This window comes from Salmo salar, chromosome ssa22 (genome assembly GCF_905237065.1).
Source record: "Salmo salar chromosome ssa22, Ssal_v3.1, whole genome shotgun sequence".
NCBI classification, from domain to species: Eukaryota; Metazoa; Chordata; class Actinopteri; order Salmoniformes; family Salmonidae; genus Salmo; species Salmo salar.
The window spans coordinates 12,262,862-12,288,266 of NC_059463.1; the positions used below are offsets into that span (position 1 = coordinate 12,262,862).

At 45.6% G+C, this 25,405-nt stretch overlaps 1 protein-coding gene across 1 annotated transcript in view; it reads right to left on the minus strand.

The window, feature by feature from the left end:
* Positions 1-25,405, minus strand: part of skib (v-ski avian sarcoma viral oncogene homolog b) — a 36,466-nt gene continuing 11,061 nt past the window's right edge. The window contains exons 2-7 of the mRNA XM_014166256.2: positions 4,104-4,217; positions 3,735-3,838; positions 3,278-3,531; positions 2,664-2,947; positions 2,294-2,524; positions 1-2,144 (exon numbers count right to left, since the gene is read on the minus strand). Of these exons, the coding sequence (XP_014021731.1) occupies positions 1,932-2,144; positions 2,294-2,524; positions 2,664-2,947; positions 3,278-3,531; positions 3,735-3,838; positions 4,104-4,217 (1,200 nt within the window). The 3' untranslated portion in view covers positions 1-1,931. The remainder of the gene's footprint in view (positions 2,145-2,293; positions 2,525-2,663; positions 2,948-3,277; positions 3,532-3,734; positions 3,839-4,103; positions 4,218-25,405) is intronic.

Consider the following 25,405-nt stretch of genomic DNA (forward strand, 5'->3'; position numbering starts at 1 on the left):
TATGGTTGATTTGATTTTAATGGCTATTATACAGTTTTTCCAAAGAAAAAAGAAACATTGAAACAAGCGGCAAAAACAAACCCCACTTCCAAACCAAAACTACAATAAAGAGCATAAACACGACGTATATTGCTAGTACATTGTACCCAACAGGTATTCAGTGGGAGATAATAAAAGTAACTGATACGTAAGACATAAAAGTATCTTCTTCGTCAATACATGAGGGCACCTAGGAATGAAACCCAAAGAAGGAAGGGGTAATATTTATCCTAATAGGAGCTTTAGCATTGTCTGATAAGTCGGATAAAGCGGTTGATGGTGAGATATCGTCTTCGGGTAAAATTTTTGGTCTGGGTTTTGGGAGACACCTTACAATACATCAAATAAGAGAAGCATAATCCATTCTATTAAATGCCCATTGATTTCAGATGATATCGAAGGGAAACAATAATGAAACTATAATACTAACATTTCAAATATAGAGTTTCTATTGGTTTCAAGTAAGAGGCAAAATAATATTCATACGCAATTTAAGTGTGAAGCAAGCAAACTTATTGACAAATATCTTATTTACAATATCATCCTTGAACATTGTATTTACATAAGAGTTCATTGAATGAAAGTGTTCTATGTTCATGTTTATTTGTGAGTTGAAAAACACGAGGGAGTTTAATGCACAATGCAAATTTTCTTTTTAAAAAGTGCAATTCCTTTTCGTAAAGTACAAAAATATATATCCATATTTTGTATATATATGTAGAAATGTTGTTCATTGAAACTGCACATGTTGCTTTTTCAAAGAGCCCGAAAACCAGTGACTAAAAATGTATGCTTATAGTTGACAAGCAGCAAATTCTTTCGGAATATAAATTATTTTACAGTACTCGATACAAAATCGGAAAATACCTCAATTCACCAAAGAGAAAGCTATATCAAAGGTGTTTTATGTGGGTAACATTAGATTTACTGGGCAGAACTCCATTCTAGCATGGGCAAGCACATTTAAACAGTTGTCACATAGTTTGGTTTCATACACAATATACTGTATCTCAAAAAACTATTTTCAAAAAGACTAATTAAGTGTAAGGAATAAGAATTGTAAAAAGTAGCACTTTCATAAAATATTTAAGATGAGAACAAAAGGTGGGTGGAACTGATTCCAGGCCACACAATCCCCAATACTTCAGGCTTTAAATACAAGAACACAAATACACACGGTAGAGAAGCTGGCGCATACATGTATATGTTCGTATGTGAATGTGTAAATATGTACGTATGTGAGCGTTGCCTGAAGGATAGCAGTGCTGCTGATGCAACATGTCCTGTACATCCTCAAAAAAAAGAGAAAACATTTGAATTAAGCAAGCTGATTGATTGAAAAAAAGTCAATAGTGGTATACTGGTGTCCATTGTTTCCAGTGGCTTTGTAATACCTTAAAGTGTACCGAGATTCCGTGGCACTAGCAAGAGTTACACCTGCTACTGTCATTTCATGAAAACAATCACTTCTCTTTCCCCTATATATTCAAGTAACACTATATAGCTATATTCGTACATTTTAAATAGCTTATACCAAAATAAAATCCTTGAACAGCTTCAGAGATCTGACTGTGGGCTCTAAAGTCAGTTGTGAGGTGTCTTCCATGGACTTTCGTTCTTATCTTCTGTAGGCTGTACAACAATGAGTATTCATACTTTTATCCAGTTCATTTTATAAAGATCATATATTATTATAATAACGTCCATTTCTATCATATCAGTAACCGGAAGATGTCTTTTTCATTCTATGAAAACCTCTTGTCTTTGTCTCCCACAAACATCTTACAATTTGGTGAATTTCGTTTCCTTAACAAGAGGCGCAGTGCATTCTGTATCCACCCTCTTGCATTAAGTCTCTAGTTCCAACCACACACTGTCTAGCGCACGCATCTTCAGGATCCATTGGGAATTTGTGTCTGTCTGTGTGTCTCTGCGTTAGTGTGTTGGGGGTTCATGGCGTTGTCCTGTGGGCCTCCCAGCTGAGCCTGCAGGTCCTTGACCACCCTCTCCAGGCTCTGCCGCGCCTCCCTCTCCTGCTGTAGCTCCCCTCTCAGCTGCTCTCGGTCCGCCTCCGCCTGCTGCAGCTGAACCTGCAGCTCCTCAATCTGGAAAGGAAGGTACACATCAGTCAGGAAGCACATGCAGTGACTCAACTATTCTTGATTAGGTATGTGTGTGTGTGTGTGTGTGTGTGTGATTCTTTCTGTATGATAACCTATGTGTGCAGGCTATATCAGAAGGATCTTGGTCCTACCTGTGTGGAGTACTTGGCTCGCAGGCGTTCAGCCTCACAGCCTTTGTCGCAGACTCGTGTCTGCCTCTCTCTCTCCAGCTCTCTTTTCAGATGGCCACGGGACTCATCCGCCTCCCTCATCTTCCTGTCCCACTCCATGCGCAGGCGTTCTATCTCTTTCCTCAGGTTGCGCTTGGCCTCGATGGCCTCTCGAAGACGCCCTTTCTTGGACACCCTCACAAAATCCAACTCCTGTGGGTGAAAAAAAAAGGTTAATATTCTGTTGTGTCCTGAAGATTGTGTCACAAATAAACACATTGTACACATGGAGAAACGGTTGAAAATGTTGTGCCAAAAGGCGGCCATTTTGGATCTTGAGTGGGAGGTTTACCTGCTGAAGGCTGCGTTTGGCCTGCAGCGCTGCCCCTAGTTTCTCCTCCTGCTTCACTCTCATCTTAACAATCTCCTGCAGGAACTTCTCCCTGGCCTCCTTGGAGTCAAGACCTCCATACAGGGTCTGTCTCAGTGTGTCCAGCTCTGGGCATGAAGGTGCCCCTGGTAATACCAGCCGGACTGGGCCCTCCAGGGGCCTCATTGTGGTCTGGGGGGTCAGGGTCCAGGACATACTGGAGCAAGCAGATGGAGGGGATGCCAAGGAGGGGACCGATGGTGGGTCTGAAAGACAGAAAAATAAAACAATATGTTTATAGGGTGAAGCCTAAAAAAGTATTGGAACAGCAGTGACATCTGCTGCTGAGTAAAATCTTTTGACTTGAGACTGCCCTGTGTGCTCTGTGCTGCAAAAACCAGCCACTAGATGGCACCCTCTCACAGGGATCAGGCAAACTAACCATAGCCTACTTCCAGTATCGTAAAGACTAATTTCCACAGAAAGTCTTGCTGCCGTATTAGCTCGGGTTAGGTTGCCTGTCCTTGAGTATTGGAGTGTGTCCTAGTGCCCTATTTCTCTTACAGAATGTCTGAACAACAGTGTGTCATACTCACAGTCATCACAGTCATCCACCTCAATCTCCCCATCAGTCTCCATTTCCTCCACACCGTTGGCTGTGTTGATGTGAACAAGTCTGGCCACAGGCTGTGAGTCTCCACACTGTGATGCTGGTCCGGAGCTGATGTGCTGGTCTCCCCTGCCTGGAGCCTGGCTGTGGCCCACTGGGGCCTGCTCCTCTCTCTGGTAGGCCAACGGAGCTGGGGCCACATTGGGCACCACAGACGTGTCCACATTTTTGTGGTTTGATCTGTTATGATAAGAAAATACAAGTTAGTTCAGCAATATACAGTAAGACATCCTAGCAACGGGTTAAAAATGTGGTTATTGGTCATTGTTATATGATAATTCCTTAGGAATGTTACCTCAATGTGTTAAAGGCTGACAGTCCATTACCGTGGTGTGGTGAAAAGGATGAGAGAAACCATGACAGCATGACTGTCTCTGACTCACCTCTCATTGTGACTGGTAGACTTCTGCCTCTCAGCAGGTGTACTTCTGGGGGACCAGGGGCGGAAGGCTGACGGCCTCTGTTTCAGCTGGACCGGTTTCAGATCCTGGAAACAGATAGGATTCTTACATTATAATACAGTTATGAAACAGGGAATTCAAAAAACATCCTTGGAAAGGTACAGTGAAATCATATCGCATAATGTAGACTGGTTTGTAAAGAGACTATTGACAACGTAATTAACTGACTGAATTACAGGGCTCATATGTATAAGGTAAGGCAACGAGGACTCTCTGTATAGGATGGCCCTGACCCTTAACCTTACAGCAAATCACATGTATCCCAATCAAGAGAGAACATGAGCAGCAAACCTTGTTCCCTGACTTTGATAGAGATTGTAGCCAATCGGGTTGCTTCTCTTTGTCGGCAGATGGAGAGTGCATTTTCTCCAGTTTGAACTTCTTGGCTGGAACTGGGCTGTGCGGCTATAGAGAGAAGAGAAAGAGATACGGAAGAGACTATTAATGATCACCGTCTTCATCTACCGGAGTAGTCTGTAACACACTTGTACTGCACAAGTCGTAGATAGATAGTTTAAATATCTTTACGCAACGTCCCCTTCAGAGGTGTTCGATACTGTAATTGGCATCAATCACCTTGAGGTGTATTTCAGAGAAACATCCATGTGTCCAAATAGTCTCATCCATACAAAATCGGCTAGCGGCCCTAATCCAGTGTGTGAGGGGAATGGTAGACGTTTCTATCAGGGTGAGGTCTGTCTGTGAGCTGGGGGCTCTGGGGTTGAGTACGGGAGGCGCCAGCAGGTGCAGTGGAGATACTCTCTGCTCTGTGTGGGAGAGAAGGCTGAGAATAGTGTTTCTGTAACCTGACGGACAACTGGAGTGAAACGTTCTGTCGGTGCCGCTGTACCTCGGCACGGATCGTAGAGTCACGCAATGTTTCCCCCAACTGGCGCCGCTGAGCAAGATTACAGTGGAATTCTTTTGCCGTTTGAGTCATTTAAGCAGGTGCTCTTATCCAGAGCGAGTGTATAGGTTTTCAGATGAAGACAGGACTAGCTAACCTAACATCTCGCTCTCCTTTTTCCTACTGAGCAAAGGGGCTTCACACAGCAGCGGGTTTGGCCATGTAACAGTGATCCAGGAAGTGACAGTGCGTGCAGCTCTTCTGGCTTCAGTGGTGAGTAATCTAGCCACAGGTCTGCACTTGTCAGGATGCGGATAAGTTTACCAAGGCAGTGGGAGAGGCCTGCCCGGACCTGTGAGTTATCTTACTTATCTCACTGCTATGACATTCTCCCTCAAAGAGGCCCTCTTGTCAGTGGATGATTCAGTTGAAATCACGACTGAATATACTGTGGATGTATCGTTTACATTTGAGTCATTTCGCAGATGCTCTTATTCAGAGCGACTTAGAGGAGCATTTAGGGTTAAGTGCCTTGCTCAAAGGGCACATCGGCAGATTTCTCACTTATTCCGCTCGGGGATTCGAACCGGCGACCTTTCAGTTACCGGCCCAACACTATTAACCGCTAGGCTACCTGCCGCCCCATAAAAGTAACACAAAAGTATATAGTAGACAGGCGTGAATGGAAAATATACTCCACTATATCCTTTTGAAGGGTGTATCACTTGACATTGTAATAATGTTGAGGGGAGAAAGATACATTTCCTTTGGTACTGACTGACGCCTTTGGTGTAAATGAACCCTGTCTCACGGTTCTGATTAGCTTAGAAGCAGTGTGTGGTTCTGGCAATGTATCACAAGGGGGAGGTGTCAGTCAGTTAGGTCTCACACTGCACTGCCAGCCTCGGTCGACCGTACGATGGTGCTCAGACTAAAACATGCCACGCAACCTTGTCATTTCTGCTGCGCCTCTGGCCCACAAAGCTACAATCATACAAGGCCCAAGTGCAGAGGGCATGACTGTAGTTGTCTGGACACTCCTCTCATGTCTCCCTCCCTGACTCAAACATCTGTCTCCTCTCTAAGTGTCTAACCACACACACACAAACAGACACACACACAGTTAGGCAGTAGACTGTGAGGTTAGTGCCCGGGACATTTAACCCCGACCTCCAGCTGACTCTACGATGACTCCAACCCTCACCTGCCTCACTCAAGGCCAGAGTTTTTGTAAAAAGCGGAGAGTGGTCGAAACCCGGAGTCTATAATTACTGCCATCGCTGTTGTTTTCCCAACAAAGTCTGTCTGGTACTATTCCTACACTGAGGTTTGCAGCTCCAGGAAAACGTGGAGCCCTAGACATAACAGAGTTAGAAAACAGACCCTCCCAGACACCACAAGGGACCTGCTGGCTAAATCTGACACTGATCTCACAGGAGAGGAGCCACACGGGCTTTACTCAGCACCACATCACAGCCATAACAAGGCCACACAGACACAGCATCAGAGACATAACAGCCTCCTCCTGGATGCACACCACATCCCATGACTGCAATCCTCACTGCAATCCTAGCCCAAACCACCCGACATGGCCCCGCTAAGGATGGAGTGAGTGAGTGAAGGGAGAGAGAGAGAGAAGGAGGGAAAGAGGGAGGTAGAGAAAAAGGGAGGGGGAGACTTCCTCGCAGGAGTTTGCTTTGGCCAGGGCCCCTGTGGGAACGGAGTGGTGAGTGCGAGGGAGGGGGCGGGCTGTGGGGGGGGGGGAGCGGGACCACAGAGGAAGCACTGAGCTGGAGGAATGTATACTTGAAGGCCAAGTACAGCCTCCTCTTAAAGAGTCCATTCAAGCAATGTCCTTTTCAACTCGCTATTGTAGGACATTTCTTTGAGGAGCCATAAAGGGGGGACCATTTCAAAGTAAACCTGTAGGCTAAACAGGAGCTAACAGTGCAGACATGCTTTGTCTGGAAACGACGGTCCTATAATAGTGTGGTAATACAGTGATAAGCAAATATCCACACGGCAAATCGTCCTAACACCACTATAACTGTCAACAGACACATAAACACCATGTATTCCAAGTGGACTATCTGCATCTTTGCCAATAGATGCCAATTGGAGCGTGATAGAAGATGAGAATGTTGTTTTACTTCATTTGACATGGATCTGATAAGCAATGACTGACTGAGTTTATTGATCCAACTACAGGCCCAATCAACAAATGAGTATTATAGTAAAATGCAAACTGCTGGGTGAGAACTGCAAAATGCTACGGCAACACAAATGTACAGTGCATTCTGAAAGCATTCAGACCCCTTGACTTTTTTCATATTTTATTACGTTACAGCCTTATTCTAAAATGGATGAAATTGTTAAATAACTGAAAGATCACATTTACAGAAGTATTCAGACCCTTTACTCTACTTTGTTGAAGCATCTTTGGCACGATTACAGCCTCAAGTCTTCTTGTGTATGATGCTACAAGCTTGGCACACCTGTATTTGGGGAGTTTCTCCCATTTTTCTCTGCTGATCCTCTCAAGCTCTGTCAGGTTGGATGGGGAGCGTCGCTGCACAGCTATTTTCAGGTCTCTCCAGAGATGTTCGATCGGATTCAGGTCCAGGCTATGGCTGGGCCATTCAAAGACATTCAATAACTTGTCATGAAGCCACTCCTGCGTCGTCTTGGTTGTGTGCTTAGGGTCATTGTCCTGTTGGAAGGTGAACCTTCGCCCCAGTCTGAGGTTCTGAGCCCTCTGGAACAGGTTTTCATCAAGGATCTCTCTGTTCTTTGCTCCGTTCATCTTTTCCTTGATCCTGACTAGTCTCCCAGTCTCTTCCGCTGAAAAACATCCTCACAGCATGATGCTGTCACCACCATGCTTCACCGTAGGGATGGTGCCAGGTTTCCTCCAGATGTGACGCTTGGCACTCAGGCTAAAAAGTTCAATCTTGGTTTCATCAGACCAGAGAATCTTGTTTCTCATGGCCTGAGAGTCCTTTAGGTGCCTTTAGGCAAACTCCAAGCGGGCTGTCATGTGCCTTTTACTGAGGATTTGCTTCCATCTGGCCACTCTACCATAAAGGCCTGATTGGTGGAGTGCTGCAGAGATGGTTGTCCTTCTGGAAGGTTCTCCCATCTCCACAGAGGAACTCTGGAGCTCTGTCAGAGTGACCATTGGGTGCTGCAGAAATGTTTTGGTACCCTTCCCCTGATCTGTGCCTCACACAATCCTCTCTCGGAGCTCTACGGACAATTCCTTCAACCTCATCGTTTGGGTTTTGCTCTGACATGCACTGTCAACTGTGGGACCTTATATAGACAGGTGTGTGCCTTTCCAAATCATGTCCAATCAATTGAATTTATCACAGGTGGACTCCAATCAAGTTGTAGAAACATCTCAAGGATGATCAATGGAAACAGGAAGCACCTGAGCTCAAAAGGCTCTGAATAGTTATGTAAATAAGGTCTTTTTTTGCAAAACATTATAAAAAAAAACTGTTTTCGCTTTGTCATTATGGGGTATTGTGCGTAGATTGATGAGGGGAAAAATGTATTTAATACATTTTAGAATAAGGCTGTAATGTAACACAATTTAGAAAAAGTCAAGGGGTCTGAATACTTTCTGAATACACTGTATATCTAGGTTAAATTTAAAGTACAACGTGGGTACGATCAATTTAATTGAATCAGTCCCAGCTGCTCGTTGTTTGAATGTTTCATGTCTGTCACGCTATTGGCTGTGAAAGCAGTGCTAAAACGTCTAATCCTTTAGCATTTGCTGAAGCACAAGCTAAAATCTCAAATGGAATGATCTAAAAACAAAACACAGGAGTGCACTTAGAAAAGGCCCAAAAATAGATTCCCCAGCTGAACTTCCCCGGGCTTCCGTCACACAATACCACAGCATGCTGCATGATTGCATGGCATTAAATACACAGCAACAAGGCACAACAGTTTCACATTTCAGACTCCTTTCCCCTACTAAACCCCTCACTGTAATCCCTAGATCTGAGTGTGCTTAGAAGGGCTCTGCCTCGCTCAAGGGCACACCAACTGGCAGAGCTCACCCGGGAAACAGCCTTAGTGGGACGTATGAGAGTGGGCAGAGATCTGTATTATAATATCCACATGCTCACGTGTCCACCCTGGAGTCGTTGTCCCAAAGGCGGCAAGGCAGGGGACAAGCTCACGTCTAAAATAAGCCCGTAGAAACGCATTGGGTTTATTTTGGACAGATTTTGGCGAGAGTGGAACCTCTCGCATCGCCCCTTCCTCTCTGGCAGAGAGGTCTGAGGCAGGGCTGGGGTGGGCTGGGATGTCAGGGGGAAAGTCTATAGGCCTCTATTCAGTGCTCATGGTATCTGTGTGTAGGAAGGACAGTCCCATGATTCAGGTTAAGCCTGGTGGTCACCTCCTAAATGACAGCTGGGCTGGGATTAGCTGATTGGTGTCAGGCTTACATGTGCATGCACCACGCCTAAATACAATGCACTATGCTACCAAACCTCTGAGTGTCTAGACTTCCGAATCCTCCTTTACCATTCTCCAATGTCTAGGCTACTTCCCATCCTGATTCACACTGTCTGAGCTAAAGTGTCTAGGCTACTTCCCATCCTGATTCACACTGTCTGAGCTAAAGTGTGTCAGGGTGACACGGCTATGGAAGCGTGACAACAATAGGGGATTCTGGGAGAAGGTAACCTGAGCTGCAACAGCATGGTAACACTGTGACATACGACATGGCCACGCCGTCAACGTGCCATAAAGAACACACAGAAAGGGATAGGGGCTGTCGTGAGAAGAGAACAGCACGGCAGCAAAGCCACCTTGATTTGTTTGTCCTAATTGTCTTTGGGATTTGAGACTCGGATAGGTCTGAGCTGCAGACTGGACAGACCGAGACCTGGTCTGTCCGTTACATATCTGACCTACTGTATCCAACAGCAGCGAGTGTGACACGTACAGCCACGTCGGAGGATGAAAGGTTCTATCATATTCCCCAGCCTTTCCACACTCCCTAAGTGAGCTGCAGTTGACCCATCAACGCTGCCGAGTGTCTAGGTCTATAAACAGAGGAACCAGTCAGACTTCAGTATTTTATTAGGATCCCCATTAGCTGCTGCTTTCGCAGTAGAGAGAACCATTACTCGGACATCCAAATACATTCATATATCACATTTCCATGTAGATCAGGAATGAGCCGGACAAGAGTGGACTCCTCTAATGGTCCCAGGCAGGCAACAGACAGTGTAACTAGGAGGAAGCAAATCCAATTCAGCTCAAATATAGCAACCAAAACAACATCACATGTCTGTACCCGCTTTCTCATTATGGCTAAAACAGCTGGCCTCCTAGATAAAACAGAGGGATTTCACTAAAGGAAGCGGGCTGGTTCATAATTCCATGTGCTGTAGGCCTTATCCAAACATGGCTAAAAATGACACGACAAAGATATCCTCACAGATGACATGTTATTAGTATGAGCATGTTTGGTATGGTTCTGAGTCCCAGATATCTTTGGACATGAAACGCGTTCTGTGAGTGGTATATATTTAGACAGACATAGTGTCAAATTCCCAGAATGCCTGTTCGGAGCAGTCCATATGGACTGTGTCTGTTGCATTGGAAAATTAAACAGTACACTATTGGTTTGATGTGCTAGAACATACAGTGCTGTGCTTGTGTGCAACTGAGAGCACGCGCGTGCGCACACACACACACGTTTATGCTTCTATTCACATTTAGTTCACTTACAATGCAGGAACAGCTGCAGTGCTAACCAGGAAGCCAAAGGGGATGCTGGTTGGTTAATGAGAGGAAGAAAGATGACCAACCCTTTATGACATTAATTTATAATACGCCATTAAGGCTCTCATAGGGCAAAAATGCACACAGTCAATGCAGACCTACTGAAAACGATGCATTGATGTTAGGATTGTGTTAGGATTCAACCCATACTATACACGAACAACGATTTCTTAAAGCGCTACTGGCACATTTACACCTACTTTGCAGATGATTATAATATCATTCCAATATATCAAATTGTATGTTATGCATATGATTAGCCGTCCAGATTAGTGAGCTCTTCTACCTATGACAATAATGCACATTCAGTCATAGAAATATCTTTTCCATTGGTGATAATAATTCCACCCAGTTCCAGCGAGGAACTAGGCCAAATTATGCACATAGAGAACCCATCATCCCTCCCATCCCCTAACGTGTCCTGCCTGAGAACCTGAATTTCCACAGATTAGTCAATCTGGCCATTCGACATGAAAGACTGCAATAAGCACACTGCACACTGTAGCAGCAATAAGCACACTGCCACCATCATGAGACAGTAAATCCAGTGTTGGACTGCCTACATTTGAATCCCACAGATTAGTAGTAATATCAACACGATTAAAATATCACTGGATAACCAATCAAAAACGCATCTTTTATTTTTTTACCAATGGGTAAAATAAATACTCCTCTAAGAAAAAGAATGGCCCAAACCTCATGTCTCTATCATAATCAGTTCAAAAGTTATTGGTGCTTTTACCCTTGTAGGATGTCCAAAACTAGGGTGAATTAATTACATCTGGTCAAAAATCGGGAAAATAGCATTGCGTCAACTAGGCTGGATACTATGCGAAGATTAAGATTAAGGCTAATTGACCGTTGAACTCGTCATCTTTCTTCTCGAATCCGGAGGACATGAAACATGACATGTAGTATTTTCACATTTTAGGATACGCTTTTCATATTAATGCCAAATCTTTTCTTTTTCCGAAGATTTCTCACAGAAACAAGCGTATCTCTGTGTTAATTATAATAATATGTTCACTCGACTTTTTGCGACCCGCGGAAACAACTTTGCAGGCGACCGCCACAACATGTCAAATCCTCGAAAGTCGCTGCGAGAAAGCGGTCGCCACTCTGTCAACAGAACTCGCCGCTTATTATGGGATGCATTAGCTTACGAAATCAAACCTCTTGGATATAATGTTTAATGATATGTTAGAGAAAGACCCCACCGAACGATTCAGAACACGAAGAATCATATTTGTCTTGGTAAAATGTATTTTAAAACATAAGGATGAGAAATTTCACCACCGAAGCGTGTTTTCACCCACTCTGCACCTACTGACTAACCTCTCCGCAACCCAAATAGTTACTGCTCCAAATACACAGACCATTATATCACATACCAGGTACCAGGCAATTCCATTAGGGAGTTAGAACTCTACCAAACAGAGAGGCTACAGTGGTTACACACTACAGTACAGAGTTTCAAGTGGAGGGCTGGATGATTGATGATAGGGAGACTGCTACTTAGTGGGGATTGGCCCTCTGTTGTCTGAGTGATTGACAGGCCAAATGGACAGGCACAGAGTTAAGTGTGATAGTGGCACCCCTGTCTGACATCATCTGGCTGTTGGACTGAGGTGATGGGTTCTGCACTCACTCAAAATGAACTGAAACTCACTCTGACGACAAGGGACGGAGACGTTACATTGCGAGTGTCGAGTATGCCTCTTGTATTGAATTTGTCTTGCCGAATTCATCACTCTTGTGTCTAGTCCCCGCTGTGAATGTTATGTGCGGACAAAGAGTCAACATGGGAAGCAACCTGCTTCCCAGAATCCATTGTGTCTGAAAAAGTCTGAAGGATTGCTTGTGCCCTACCCTCAGTCTCTATTTATCCTGCCATAATCTGGCTGTCTCCCCACCCAGCCGCCCATCGATCAGTCTGGTCTAGAGAGTAGACTCCAGAGCACTCTGCACAGATATCTCCTGGAATTGGCCAACTGGCTGCTGGTGCAATCTATTAGATGTCCAAAATGTGCTATGCCATTTTATAGTGAATCATCGCTGTTACTGTCATCTAGCAAGTAGCTGTAATTCATCAAATGCCTGGATTAGAATTGGCCAACAAATGAAATCAACAAAATACAAATAGTAAACAGCGGTGAAACATGCGTTAGAGAAGGTAGAGAGAACAGTACTGGGGCAGCTGACTTGAGGTTTGGCCTGAGCTGGTAAGCTGAGCCCCATGACCACATGGTCCCTGGCAGGCCAATGGGGAGCTGGGCAGGTGGCAGGTTTATTTGGGAGGATGAAAAAGGGGATGAATGCCAGAGAGAGGTTAAGAGGTATGAGGGGATGGGACAGGACGGGATATGGGGCAGAGGAGGTCATAAAAAACATGTAAGAGGGTGGGGTGAAGTTAGCGTCACTGCTCAGTGTCCCATATGATGTCATTTCACTGACACAGTGTCTGCACTGGGAACTGGGTTTGAGGTAATTGGCTGAACCAAGGTGATAAATCTTATTGTAATGTATAAAAGCCATTCAGGCTGTTCTGTTCCAGTGTAGGCTCCCCAACGGGTCCAAATACATGATATGCACTCTAGTGATGATGGAAAGGAAAAATAGTTACATATCGGTTCATTATTTATGACGATATGTATCGTATCGACAATATCACAATATTATTTTTGCGCTAGTTGGCTGTACCTGCACCAAAACTCCAGTATTTTCCCTTCATAGCTTGTTCTCCATTGTCTTTTTAAATAATGAGCCAATTTGTTTTCAGCACTTTTATTTCCACGACTGATCAAAACTCGTTTTCTCATGACTCTTGTCTCTCTGCAGCAGACATATGGTGAGCATTATGTTAGGAACATCGAATCGCAATAAAATAACAGTATTAAAACGCAATACATATAGAATCGTGATAATCACAATACATGTCGTATCAGCCCAGAAGTATCGTGACAACATACTTTTGTGAGGCGCGTGGCAATTCCCTGCCCTAATGCACTCCAATGAGTTCTTAGTCTCTAATGTTGTGACTTTAGAAGATGGGGCTGTATTTGTGTGATTGGCGACAGAGATGTGAGGGGGGACTTGGAAAACAGGATCGGAATTGCTTAATTATTTTGCGCTTTGAGTGTAACCTCTTAATCATTGTTTCCAGAAAACAAACACAAGTGTGGAAGGGGTGCTAATGGTCCCATGCAGAATGACAGGAAACATTCTAAATGTGAAGGTCTCCACTTAGAGAACTAAGGAGCCCCAGCATGTGGCTGTGAGGCTGAGTGCCAGGAAAAAAATTCTACTCCAAAATCACTGGGTTTATACGTGTGTGTGTGTGTGTGTGTGTGTGTGTGTGTGTGTGTGTGTGTGTGTGTGTGTGTGTGTGTGTGTGTGTGTGTGTGTGTGTGTCTGTGTGTGTGTGCGTGTGTGTGTGCGTGCATGTGTGCGCGTGTGTGTGTGTGTGTGTGCGCACGCGTGTGTGTGTGTGTGCATGTGTGTGTGTGCTACCAAGTAATTGCTGACCAATTTTCCAAAATACATGAAGGTTTCTAGTCTGTGTATGTCCTCCTCATTTATGCTCCACTTGCAGGATGACTTAAACGTAATAGGACGAACGCAGTGCTTCTTTGTGTGTATAGTAACATTCGACAGAGATCAAATAGCATTTCACTTGTTTCCACTTGCTCAAGGAATTGTCTCGGAGGGAAATAGGGGACAAAAACACCCACAACATCCGTTCCTCAGATGGCACATTCCATACTTAAACATTTGGCTCGTCTCCCTCCTCCCCCCATTAACAGGAAGGCAAGATCTGCTTACAAGAAATGTGGGTGAGAGGGCCTGGTCTCGGAGCCTCCATAAAATAAATACGAGTGTTCTAAAATGGAAGGCTGGTGGGGGGATTGGATGGACCACAGCATCGCTCAGTTCATAGTAACGCTTCGTCTGCTTCATGACCCTGAAAATACTTGGACATTTCTTTTTCCTGGATCATTTTATTACACTCTTCTGAATCTGGGGCCAGTGTTTTTCTCCATAGCAACCACAAAACAGTGGAGCACAGCTAAACTCTGAGTTAACAAACAGAACTCGACAAAAATCCCCATTTTCAACGCCAGGGTTTTCCCCAAACGGAGCAGAGCAGCAAACACTCCCAGACCATGAATGAAGACAGCTTTAAAACGGAGACTGTATGATTGCAGAAACAATGAACAGAGACGCATGTTGAAATCAACACATGCGCATAGGTACACTGGTACATACTGTATATGAGATGGGGGTGGGAGGGAGGGGGGGGGTAAATGTCGTCATATTGTTCCTGTGAGCCCCAGGTGCGTGATGTGGTGCAGTCTGTATTCCTGCCAACAGCACTGAACAGTAGGTCGGGGAGGGTCGGGGCCGGAGCCAGCAGCTGGTCACTACAGCTGACCCTAGGGAACCTGGTCACTCAGACAGGCTAGCTGGAGCTTAGAGCTGTCCGGTCGGGCCTGGCCAGCAAGAGAACAGATAGACAGGCCAGTACAGTCACAGCGTTATATAAATGTCTCCTGTCTCTCAGCTCAGCCCTGAGCCGTAAGGACACAGGCGCTTTGTGGCCTAATGCTGCCTGCAACCCAGCATGGGGATTACAGGCAACCAGCTAGGCAAGGCACAGGCCTGAGGAGAGGCCACGGTGTAAGTATGTCATCCCTACACGGCCTCCCCGGGTCCTGGCCCCAAACTCTCTAGCAGCAAATCCACTCTGACCTCGTGGCTGAGCTCTGACCAGTGACCATTGACAGCTGCCAAGCGCCTGCAAACTCTATCACCACACAGCTACTACAGCTCTCACTGGTGTTAAGTACAAGGTAGAGGGAGAGAGACTGCTTGGTTTATTCTGTCGGTGATTTCTAAAAACACCCAGTTTACAATTTATTTGATCGAAAAAATATATCTTTTTTTGTTTTTACTGCAAATTTAAATCTATCTTTTTGAATCTCTTAAGCCCTATTCGTTAAGCGCCCTGAATAGGAGGCGTTTTTGAAAACCGCTGTAAAAGACCGGAGAGTTTCTGTGCTGTCAGTATAGTGTTCCTCTCACTAGCCATGAATCATACTCATCATTTAGCAAGCCAGCCAGCCAGCAGAGAATTTAGTGCGCTGAATGCTGATTGAAGAGCAGTCAGCCTCCTTGTTCTTCTTGTCTTGACTGGTTAAGGCTGTTCCCAATGACAACAGGACAGGTCTACTACACTGTAACCCAAGACTGTAGTATGCTAGGCTGGGATTTTCAGCTGCTGCCCGGGCCGTAGGAGCAGCTGTGAGGCAGTTCATCTATTGTGTGGAGTGTGGGTCACTCACTTTTTTAGACTTTACAACACATAGTATCAAACTAAATTATACTTTATTTGTTGCATGTAAGGCCATTGCGAAAGGGCATGATAAGCTTTCTCTGTCTGTCTGTCTGTCTGTCTGTCTGTCTGTCTGTCTGTCTGTCTGTCTGTCTGTCTGTCTGTCTGTCTGTCTGTCTGTCTGTCTGTCTGTCTGTCTGCCTGTCTGCCTGCCTGCCTGCCGCCGCTCCCTGCCTGCCTGCCTGCCTGCCTGCCTGCCTGCCTGCCTGCCTGCCTGCCTGCCTGCCTGCCTGCCTGCCTGCCTGCCTGCCTGCCTGCCTGCCTGCCTGCCTGTCTGTCTAGTAGCGAGCAGAGAGTAGTATGCCACAGGGAGGGGAGGCCCAGCACAGGAACTCAATAATAACTTTCAGCAGTCTAGCCAAGAGGCTGGAGGCCCAGACTGCGGCTGTTCCCTCTTGCTCCTCTCCCTCCCTCCGCTGGACCCCACGCTCCTCCCTTCCACCCCCCTCCTCCTGGCCTGTGTCTGCTCCACAGGACTGATGCATTCTGCAGACAGGCCAGCGCTCTTAAAGAGACACAGGACACATTTTTCTCCCCTGATTCACTGCAGTGGATACACCCACTAACTCAGAGCAGAGCCCATTATTTCCAGCCTCTTTTCTTTTCTCTCAAGCTTTTGCTTGGAACTCAAGAGATCTCAACAAGACACAGAAAGTGAGGGAGAAACACAGACTGAAATATGTTAAGAGGCTCTAAGTGGATCTCAGGCAGAATTATTTCACTGCAGCAGCTTGTGAGAGACCCTTTGATGCTTTTCTTTCAAAAGAAGGAGAAGGGTTTGTCGAGTGCAATCAACGGTCTTGGCCATGAAAGTGTATTTGATGCCATTATTATGATAATCATTAGGGACAATCCAATAAACTTCATCAGACAGACCTCAAAGAGAAACTGCTGCCACCCTGGGGTTGGCTATAAGAGGTAGCTCGGCCCTCTCGTGAATCAACACAGACTACATTACTGCTGCCGGCAATACAGGAAGAGCAGAATGTATCTCGTATTAAATGCAGTTACAGTCCACCATACAAAGTTTCACTCTGTAATAGAGGTCTTTTCGGGTCAAAATGTTGGACCCGAAGACAATCAGACCCGCACCCGAACGGACCCGATCATTTAAAAAAAGGGGGGACCCGGACCTGAGAACAATCAGACCTGAACCCGAATTGACCCAATGACAACCAGACCTAGACCAGACCCGATTGTGCCCGAGTGACAAAAAATGATGTTTATCAGTTATCAGCTCTTCTGGTTAACAAATAGATCTTTATATGTTGGCTAGGCCTTCTATACGTTATTAGCGTAAAATGAATATGCTCTAGGCTATGCAGAGCTGTGGTTGGGTCCATTCGGGTCCACTCGGGTCTATCAGCTGATGACAATCAAACAGGACCCAACCCGGGCCCAGGGAAAAGTTGGACCCTGCTCGGGTCCCAGGTCTTGTCTCGGATAGACCCGTGAAGACCTCTACTATGCATCCAAAGTGATGTGGTGAATATCTGGTTACCACAGACCTGGTAGGAAATGCATCACCGCAGTACGGACAGAAGACACACCCCACTCATCAAACACAACCCTATGCCTACCTCAAATAGGCATGGTAGAACTTCGGTTTGAATGAGTTCAAAATGAACCACATCAGTTTTATAAGCTCACTGTGTCAACCAGAGCACTACATGTGTTGTATAAACAGTGTGACTGTGGAGTGCTGTATGTGGAGCTGTAAACGATCAAACATTTCATGTGGTTGAGTGAAACAGAAACCTACAAGGGTGTGCCTGCCAAACACACTTTCATTATTTTGCTGTCAGCACTTTTCTTCTCTGGATAAACTGTGTGGAAAGTCATGGGTCTGAAAACTCAACCCATGACAGACAAGGAAAGAGGTCAACCTGCCTACTAACTAATTCAAATAACATCAATGTTGACTTTAATTCTTTCAATTTTCCTGTGAGGAGGACTGACTGGAGGACTGGATGTTCATTTATTTTGAAACATAAATCTGGAAATACAGGAAACCTCATCGCCGTCACATTTTTTTTTTTTTACTAGAATAGCAGAAAGAACCAACATCCCGACATGAACTGAATAGGTTGCGCTTCGATATAAGCCACATGTCTTGGAGGGGCTAAGGGATTGACATATCTGAGCTGCAGCGTTACAAACGATGAAGTCTCTATGGGAGGTATCAGTACCAGAGTCAGCACAGAACCCCAGCATTCTGAAACGATAACCCCAATCTGGGAAACCAATGGGCAAAGCATCCAGCTACAGACGGGCCAAAAGAGTTCCACTTCAGGCTCTTAAAGCAGGAAAAGAGGCATCTAGGAGCACATAACTGAGAATCTCACCGACCCGTTTTCACGTTCAACAACGCCGTGATTTCATCTCAGGCTGATGTTTAAAGAAAACAGCTGGACATCTATTAGATTGTCTCTATGATAAAGATGATTCGACCGGGAGCCCATAGTCTGCTGAAACAAAGCCATTCATTATACAGAGAGCCTTGCGAAGGTGACACATACCCAAACAACACTAAAGCCATTGAATCACCAGTGTTTACGCATCCACATCATTCTGCACCATCTGTGATACTCGGGGCTGGTGCTCTGCCTGATTTAACAAGCTAATAGCAACAGCACAATGACAAGCAACGCGCATAGCTAAAACATTAAGCACTCTACAGGCACTAATGAAACAAAGTCTCTCAGGTAGAACAACATTTGGCAAAAAACATTGACAGCGACAACAAAAGACTCTCCTCTCATTTCCATTTACACTCCAGCTGACTGCTGAATCAGTTGCCACCTCCCTTCACCTTCCGACAAGGAATTGAAGAACGGAATAGAAAAAAAGGCGATGAACTTCTGACCTGTCATGCAGACTATGGAGGAAGCTCTGAAGCTTTGGGGGCAACTAGAGTCCACCATCCACTCCGTCTCTCTTCCCCTCCATGTCTCACCCTGCCGTCCTATAAAACCCTCCCGCTCTCCATTTTATGGCTGCCAGATGGTAGGGAAGCCTTCTTGCCTCTGGACTTGCCTCTCCAGTCTAGTAAAACCAGTTGACCTCGGCAACATAAAAACGGGCATTTATGAAAAGGGCTTGGAACAAAACACACAAACATCCTGCCACTGAAACAATCAACACCATTTAGTCTCCCAGAAAGAGGCACAGAGGTGGAAATCTGCCTCTCACACATGAACACTGACGGTATATGTTTTCCAGCAGATTTAGAGGCTACACCCAGGTAGGGCTTTATATGCGAGAGGTTTTATTTGCGTGCCTTGGGTGTGAATGCAAGTCCTTGGCAGCCTCTAACGTTCTCCCTGAGAAACGGAGAAACAAAACAAACGCAGCGGTCTATATTCAGGTTGGTATCCCACAGACCGGCTCATGGTTTCATTCTGTTCCAGTGCTGAGATCACCTCTCTAACAAACAAACAGTCCCATCCACAATATCCACCTGGGCTAGAGGGATTCCAAATGAGCAATCTGGATGAAATGTAGCACATTTCAGCTCTCTTAACACTGTTTCATAAGCAGGTCATTTGATAAAGTAAAGTTTTGGTCAAAAAAAGTTGAATTAAAAATGACAAACAAATATAGAGGAAGTCGACTAAACCGTTCAATAGTTTCTGCGACTACCTCCCCCTAACAAACAAGCTTGGAAATATGTTCTACCCTCTAGTGGTTTTTCAGTCAGTGACTCTTATCACCGAGTCACATTTAAAAAGCAGGACACAACTTCATTCCCATCCCAGGTTAGAGGCTGTGTTGAATTAAGAGCAGTCTGAGAGGGTTAAAAGAGCGCGGATAACTCTATATAAAATGTCAGGTTCAATGAATGTCTTCCTTTTACAGCTAATCAACTGAAGTGATTATCTGCTCTGCCAATAACAACTGCTTTCCCCCTCCTCACCTCAGATGCCCTTCCTTCTCTCTCCTTTATTTGTTCTACCAGTTGGAAACTAGCATGTATGTACTGCAATTCAACCTGACCTCCAGGCAACCCCTGGTCTTGCCCCTGCCATGGCTGCCTAAGCCATTAGAGCTGGATGTGACTTCAGGCTATTTAGCGTGATAAAAGTTTACTGTCTCTCCAGCCACTTGACAAGGCTGCTGTTAAAACGCCTGCTGGATTCTCAACTAGTCTATGGAACATCTCTCTCACACTACTAGCCCAAAGACTTCCAGATAGATCGTTTGTTGGGGTGGCATTTGGTCAAGACACACATACTTTAAATGAGTTCAATTGCGCTCATTTCAAAACCAAAAATTATCCTGATTGCACTTAAATGTTTTTTTTTTTACCGCATTGTGTCACAAACGCTCAAGTACCTTCCAAGAAGAAGAAAAAAAAAGAAAAGAAAAAAATGTAAAAGCGGTAAAAACACATAAACATAACCCAAGTGGCTGTGGCTCTAGTCTAGCGTGATTTGACTGTATCTTGGCGTTGCTGTGTATGTATAAAGGGGGACTGAGGTGGGGGTATGTGCTGTGGTGCTGTGTTTCTCCTGTACTGTCTGAGTTGTGGGCAGCCAGGCTATATAACTGCAGCCTCAGCACTTCTCTCCATACTCTCCAGTTTCAGGCCAAGTGAGAGAACAAAGGCAGTGAGCTAAACTGCTGCAGAGGGAATGAGGACAGACAGACAGACAGACAGACAGACAGACAGACAGACAGACAGACAGACAGACAGACAGACAGACAGACAGACAGACAGACAGACAGACAGACAGACAGACAGTGGCATATAGAAGAGAAGAGGGTGCCCTCAATAATGAGCGCTGCCTGGTAGAGTCAGCCTATGACAGAGTCCTCCTAGCTGTCGGACAACAGAAATAGAAGTCATGCATCCGTTTTCCAGTAAGACTTCAGTTCTGCCCTGGGTGCTGGAGCTCACTGCTTACTTGATACTTTTGCAGAGTAGCTCTTTTTTTTTTTACACGATAAAAGGAAACTGCAGCATGCCTGGAATCTTCACCGTCACATCTCTTAATACTGCAGATGACTTTGAAGATAATTATATTGGTACTAATGCATTCACTCGACGAGACTTATCTTTTCCCGAAAACTTTCTAACACGTACATTCAAAGTCTCTGATTGCGCCGTTTGAGACTTGCCTTAGTTAGAAAGGCTGTTTTGGGCAGCTGTTGGTAGATTTAATGCGTGCCTGTGTCCGTGTTGGTCCATGCCAGCCCTGCCCCATCAAGGCCCAACCCAGTACATCATGTGTTTCCACTTTACCGATAGGGTGGAAATGACCTCAGCGCAGTAAAAGATGACAGGGGCGCTAGCACTGCTCACCAGATGTGAGGAGAAAGAGAGGAGGAAGGAGAGAGAAAACCATTCGCCTGAAGAATTTACTGCAAACCCCTGAGGAGCCCTGTGATTGAGGGTTCAAGTCCAGATCCAGAGTTCCTGGTCTATCTCAGCAGCACTCAGCCACAGGGAAGACAGCCTGCTGGCCTGCTGAGGCACATACACACACTTACTCACAGACACACAAACAAAGACACACACACACACACAACCAAAAACCCCACCGTCACTCCATCCACACTCCACTGCACCTGCCAGACACACAAAAGCCACTTCCTCCCACTGTGTCCGGCCAAGGTCCTTTATCCCATTTAGTGCAGCCTGAACCACAACAAAGGAAGAGAAATTAGGGAACTGGGCTGACGATAGGGTGACTAATCCCTTTGGAGAGACTCATTCGATCAACAGCCTGTACAGTTAAGCAGCTGAAAGGCCTGAATTAAATATGGACATGCAGAGATGGGAGTCTTTGTGGAGATGGGCCCCAACAAGGCCCTGTCATAGCCCTGGAATAATTCATACATTCCATTTTGGACACAGACCGACCTACTCTATTGTTGTCTCTGTCAAGGGTAATTTCACTACTGTAACTGTATAGCATTGTATTAACAATTTCCCCAACCTTTATTTGTGAAATCAGAACGTTCCATTACATAAAGGTAACCTATCTCTTAATCCCTATTCCATCTCCTTATTCACTTTGTCCCTCTCAGGAGACCGTCCTTCATCTTCCCCATTGCCAAATGGCACATCACATCCAGAAAGGTCATGTCACTGCACCTTCAATAGCAGTTGGATACGTTTGTCTCTCCTCCTCACTATGCAGCAGGTTAAGCTGTTGGTGCCAAAAGGAGAGGTGATTACCCAGTTTATATGATGATCATCTGAAAAGCAGCTTGCAGATTTCGAAGATGATGTGTAAGCTAACCTCTCCCCTGATACTGTCCCATTCCCTGCCTTAAGACACTGGGTTTATAAGAGACTCCACACTGGGCTTATAATAGATTCCTCGTTATGGGAGAAAGGGCAAGCCTGCATCCAAGCTCTGTTTCAGGCTGAGCCAGTCTGTGTCTCTCTGCCGTGCCTGGCCAGGCCCGGTGACCTGCTTGAAATAAAGCCAGCCAGACACCCGTCAACGCCAGCTAAGGGCCCCACCCTGGTAGGGTCACCGCCTCATCTCAGGCCCCTGCAGAGGGAGGAAGCTCTCTCTCTCGCTCTCTCTCTCTGAGCCTATAGCATCCCCATCTGTGCGCCTGTCTCTCTAAACGCGAGCGCCGCCATGCCAGCGAGGGAACGAGGAAGTGTGTGGGGGGATTAAAGGAGAGAGACTGGGCCCTGTTTCGGTGAGTAATCAGAAATGGCATGTCTGCAACGACACATCATGGCTTTTGAATAAGGGCACTTCCTGTGAGAAACATTAGGAACAAAAGAGAGAGAAAGGTCCAACTGGGCAGATGCTTTAAGGGTAAAGGACACAGTAACAGGGGTGACCATGACGGACCCAGAGGGCCTGTAATACTGAATAAACGAGTCTAACTCAGACTAGTACAGACCAGTAGAATACAGACAGCTGTGCTGAATTCATTTGATATGGGGAGCCTGCCTGCCAACAGCACTGCACTGCCCCGGCACTGTAACTGACCATAGACAATAGCCGCTCTGCGGATCCCAAAGCTGTGGCCCAGACAAAAGTAGCACAGGGGAGATACTAGATTGCCTAGCTATGTCGTGAGGTAGTTAATAGGACTGGTTCTCTATTAATTTGCAGGCAGGGTGGATGTGCAAAGACACCACACTATAAGTTATGAAATGCACTGCCTTCAAGGCAGAGCCGATACACAAGATGGTAGCCTGTCCTGATAGGATATAACAGAGTGGAAAGAGAGTGAAAATGAGTATCCCACTCCTTCATTCAGCTAGCGGGGAGATGGAGGCTGGGTACTGGGTCATCCTGACATCACCGTCACCCTTTCTCTTCATTTGCAGAGGGAAAGGCGGGACGACTGCAAAAATGGATGGTGGTGGGCTCTCATCCCTCCTAAGTGAAACACTCACTTCTCACCGGCCTGTGTAGTCCAGACTGAGAGAATTGGGAAAAGCTTTGTGGGCTAGGGTAGAGAAGGTGCTTTCTATGTTCTATACGGTAGAAGAGGAGCTGTACGGAGGAGGAGGAGTTCTGTGCTGTGGGGAGAAGGAGAAGGTGGGAGGAGGTCCACTGTATGTGTTGTAGGAGGAAGATGTGTGTATTCTATATGGAATAGGAAGATGTCTCTGTGGTGCAGGGTGGAGGAGGGTAGCCTACAGTCTCTCTGCTCTGCTGTGAGTAAGTCTATGTGGGGAGGTCTGCCTGCCTGCTTGTCTGACTGTGTGTGCTGTGCTCTGCAGCTCAGCTCTGGCACACTCTTCTCAGCCCACCAGCCAGAGAGAGAGTATGAAGTTCTTATTTAGCACAGGAAGAGCAGCTCTGCTTAGCAACCACATCGTCCCTCCAATCACAGGCCTACTGTATGGAGGAGACTCCAGCCTGTGTGTGTGTGTGTGTGTGTGTGTGTGTGTGTGTGTGTGTGTGTGTGTGTGTGTGTGTGTGTGTGTGTGTGTGTGTGTGTGTGTGTCCTCACTGACTGTGCGTGTGTGTGTTCTGTGAGAACTCTGAATGCTGCACTCAGTTATAAAACAACATTTTAGGCAAACCAGGCTTTTTAACTTAGCGATTTCTGCTATAACGTTGGCTGCTAACAGATGCTTTCCTGTCCGTCACGGTCTGTTTGAATTCTGTACTGAACCCCACAGTGAGTTCAACGTTAATCTGTGCCAATTAATCCTAAAATAAATTATGTATATCCTGGAGTGCAGTGGTAAATCCTTAAAACATTCACTACTTTTCCTTTCAGAATCCAATTACCGTAGCGTAGCCTACAATTGACACCAGCTACAACTGGAATGAATGCATGATTCGTGAGCTATTATCCATCAAACCAGAGGCATGTACAAGATTTGGAACAAATGCTGTCAGAACATTGAGCAGTCTGTTTGGTTTAGCTGCGCGAGCTAATCCTCCTGATAGCTTTGGAGGTGGTTGGTGGGTGGAATGTAGGCGAGAGCAGAACGCCGATTTGTCATATGGCACCGGCAGGCCCTGGCTTTGCTCCGTTCTGACTGGAGCTACACTAGCACAGCACCAATGTGGTCTGACAGATCCAAAACACAGACTAGCACTGCAGCCCAGTTCAAATACAGGCAAACCAAGATGGATATAATAAGTGAAAAATAGATTCTACTGTCTGTGGCTTCAAAAAAACGGTAGAATCTTGAAACACCTTGAATCATTCCTAATACGACTAAGCCTGTGTGTGTCTCAGGCAGCAAGCCAGTCCAGTCCGTAAGACATATTCTTATATTTTTAATTCCTGTTCTCTAATAAGCAAATAAGCAAAATTCACAGATAGAGTCAGCAGCAGTAAGTCTTACAAAACATGTGAGTGGATCAGGGTCAGACAGAGGGAAGTGGAACAGTACAGTTTCCCCAAACCCCATCCAGGCATCTGTTCTCAGCATGACTACATAATCTACTCCTCCTCTACTCCTCCGCCATACCTTCTCCTCCTCCCTAATCTCCTTCTTCTCTGACTGACTAGCACACCGCCTTAAGAGAACTTACACTCCATCAAAAAAACATGTCTCATCTATTTTTCATAGTCTATGAAAAATGGGAATAATGCTGTGTGCTTGTTGCTATAGTTTCAGGTTGGTGTGCATGCTTTGCAGCAGACTGACCAGTCAGTGGCGACTGGCTGCCCAACATGGAACAGGGTGCCATTGGCACAGACGGACACAGCAAAGCGCTAAGTCATAGGTTCTCTTTCAATTTATTTGTTTCGATATCTCACATGTGGGGTTCGCCTACTCTCGGAAGTACCTATTAAAAGTGTCTGTTGGAGAGAGAGGTAGGGTGGCGAATGAGGTGAGCTCCTCACCTACCTTAAAAGGAGCACTCTCCCGCCCTCTGGTTATTCTCGCTTCTCTTCTCCTCAGATCTTCTGGATACCTGTTTACCTGTTTTCCTGCTTAACTGCTCACAAGTGAACCGAGAAGGATATCGCAGGTCTTCTAACCCTGTCAAGAGGTTGAGTACTAACCGGAAGGTTTTTGTTTTGTGTAGAAATTCCTTTCTACTTATCAGTCTCCGTTGGTAGCTAGCATCATGGCTAGCTATTGCGATTCAG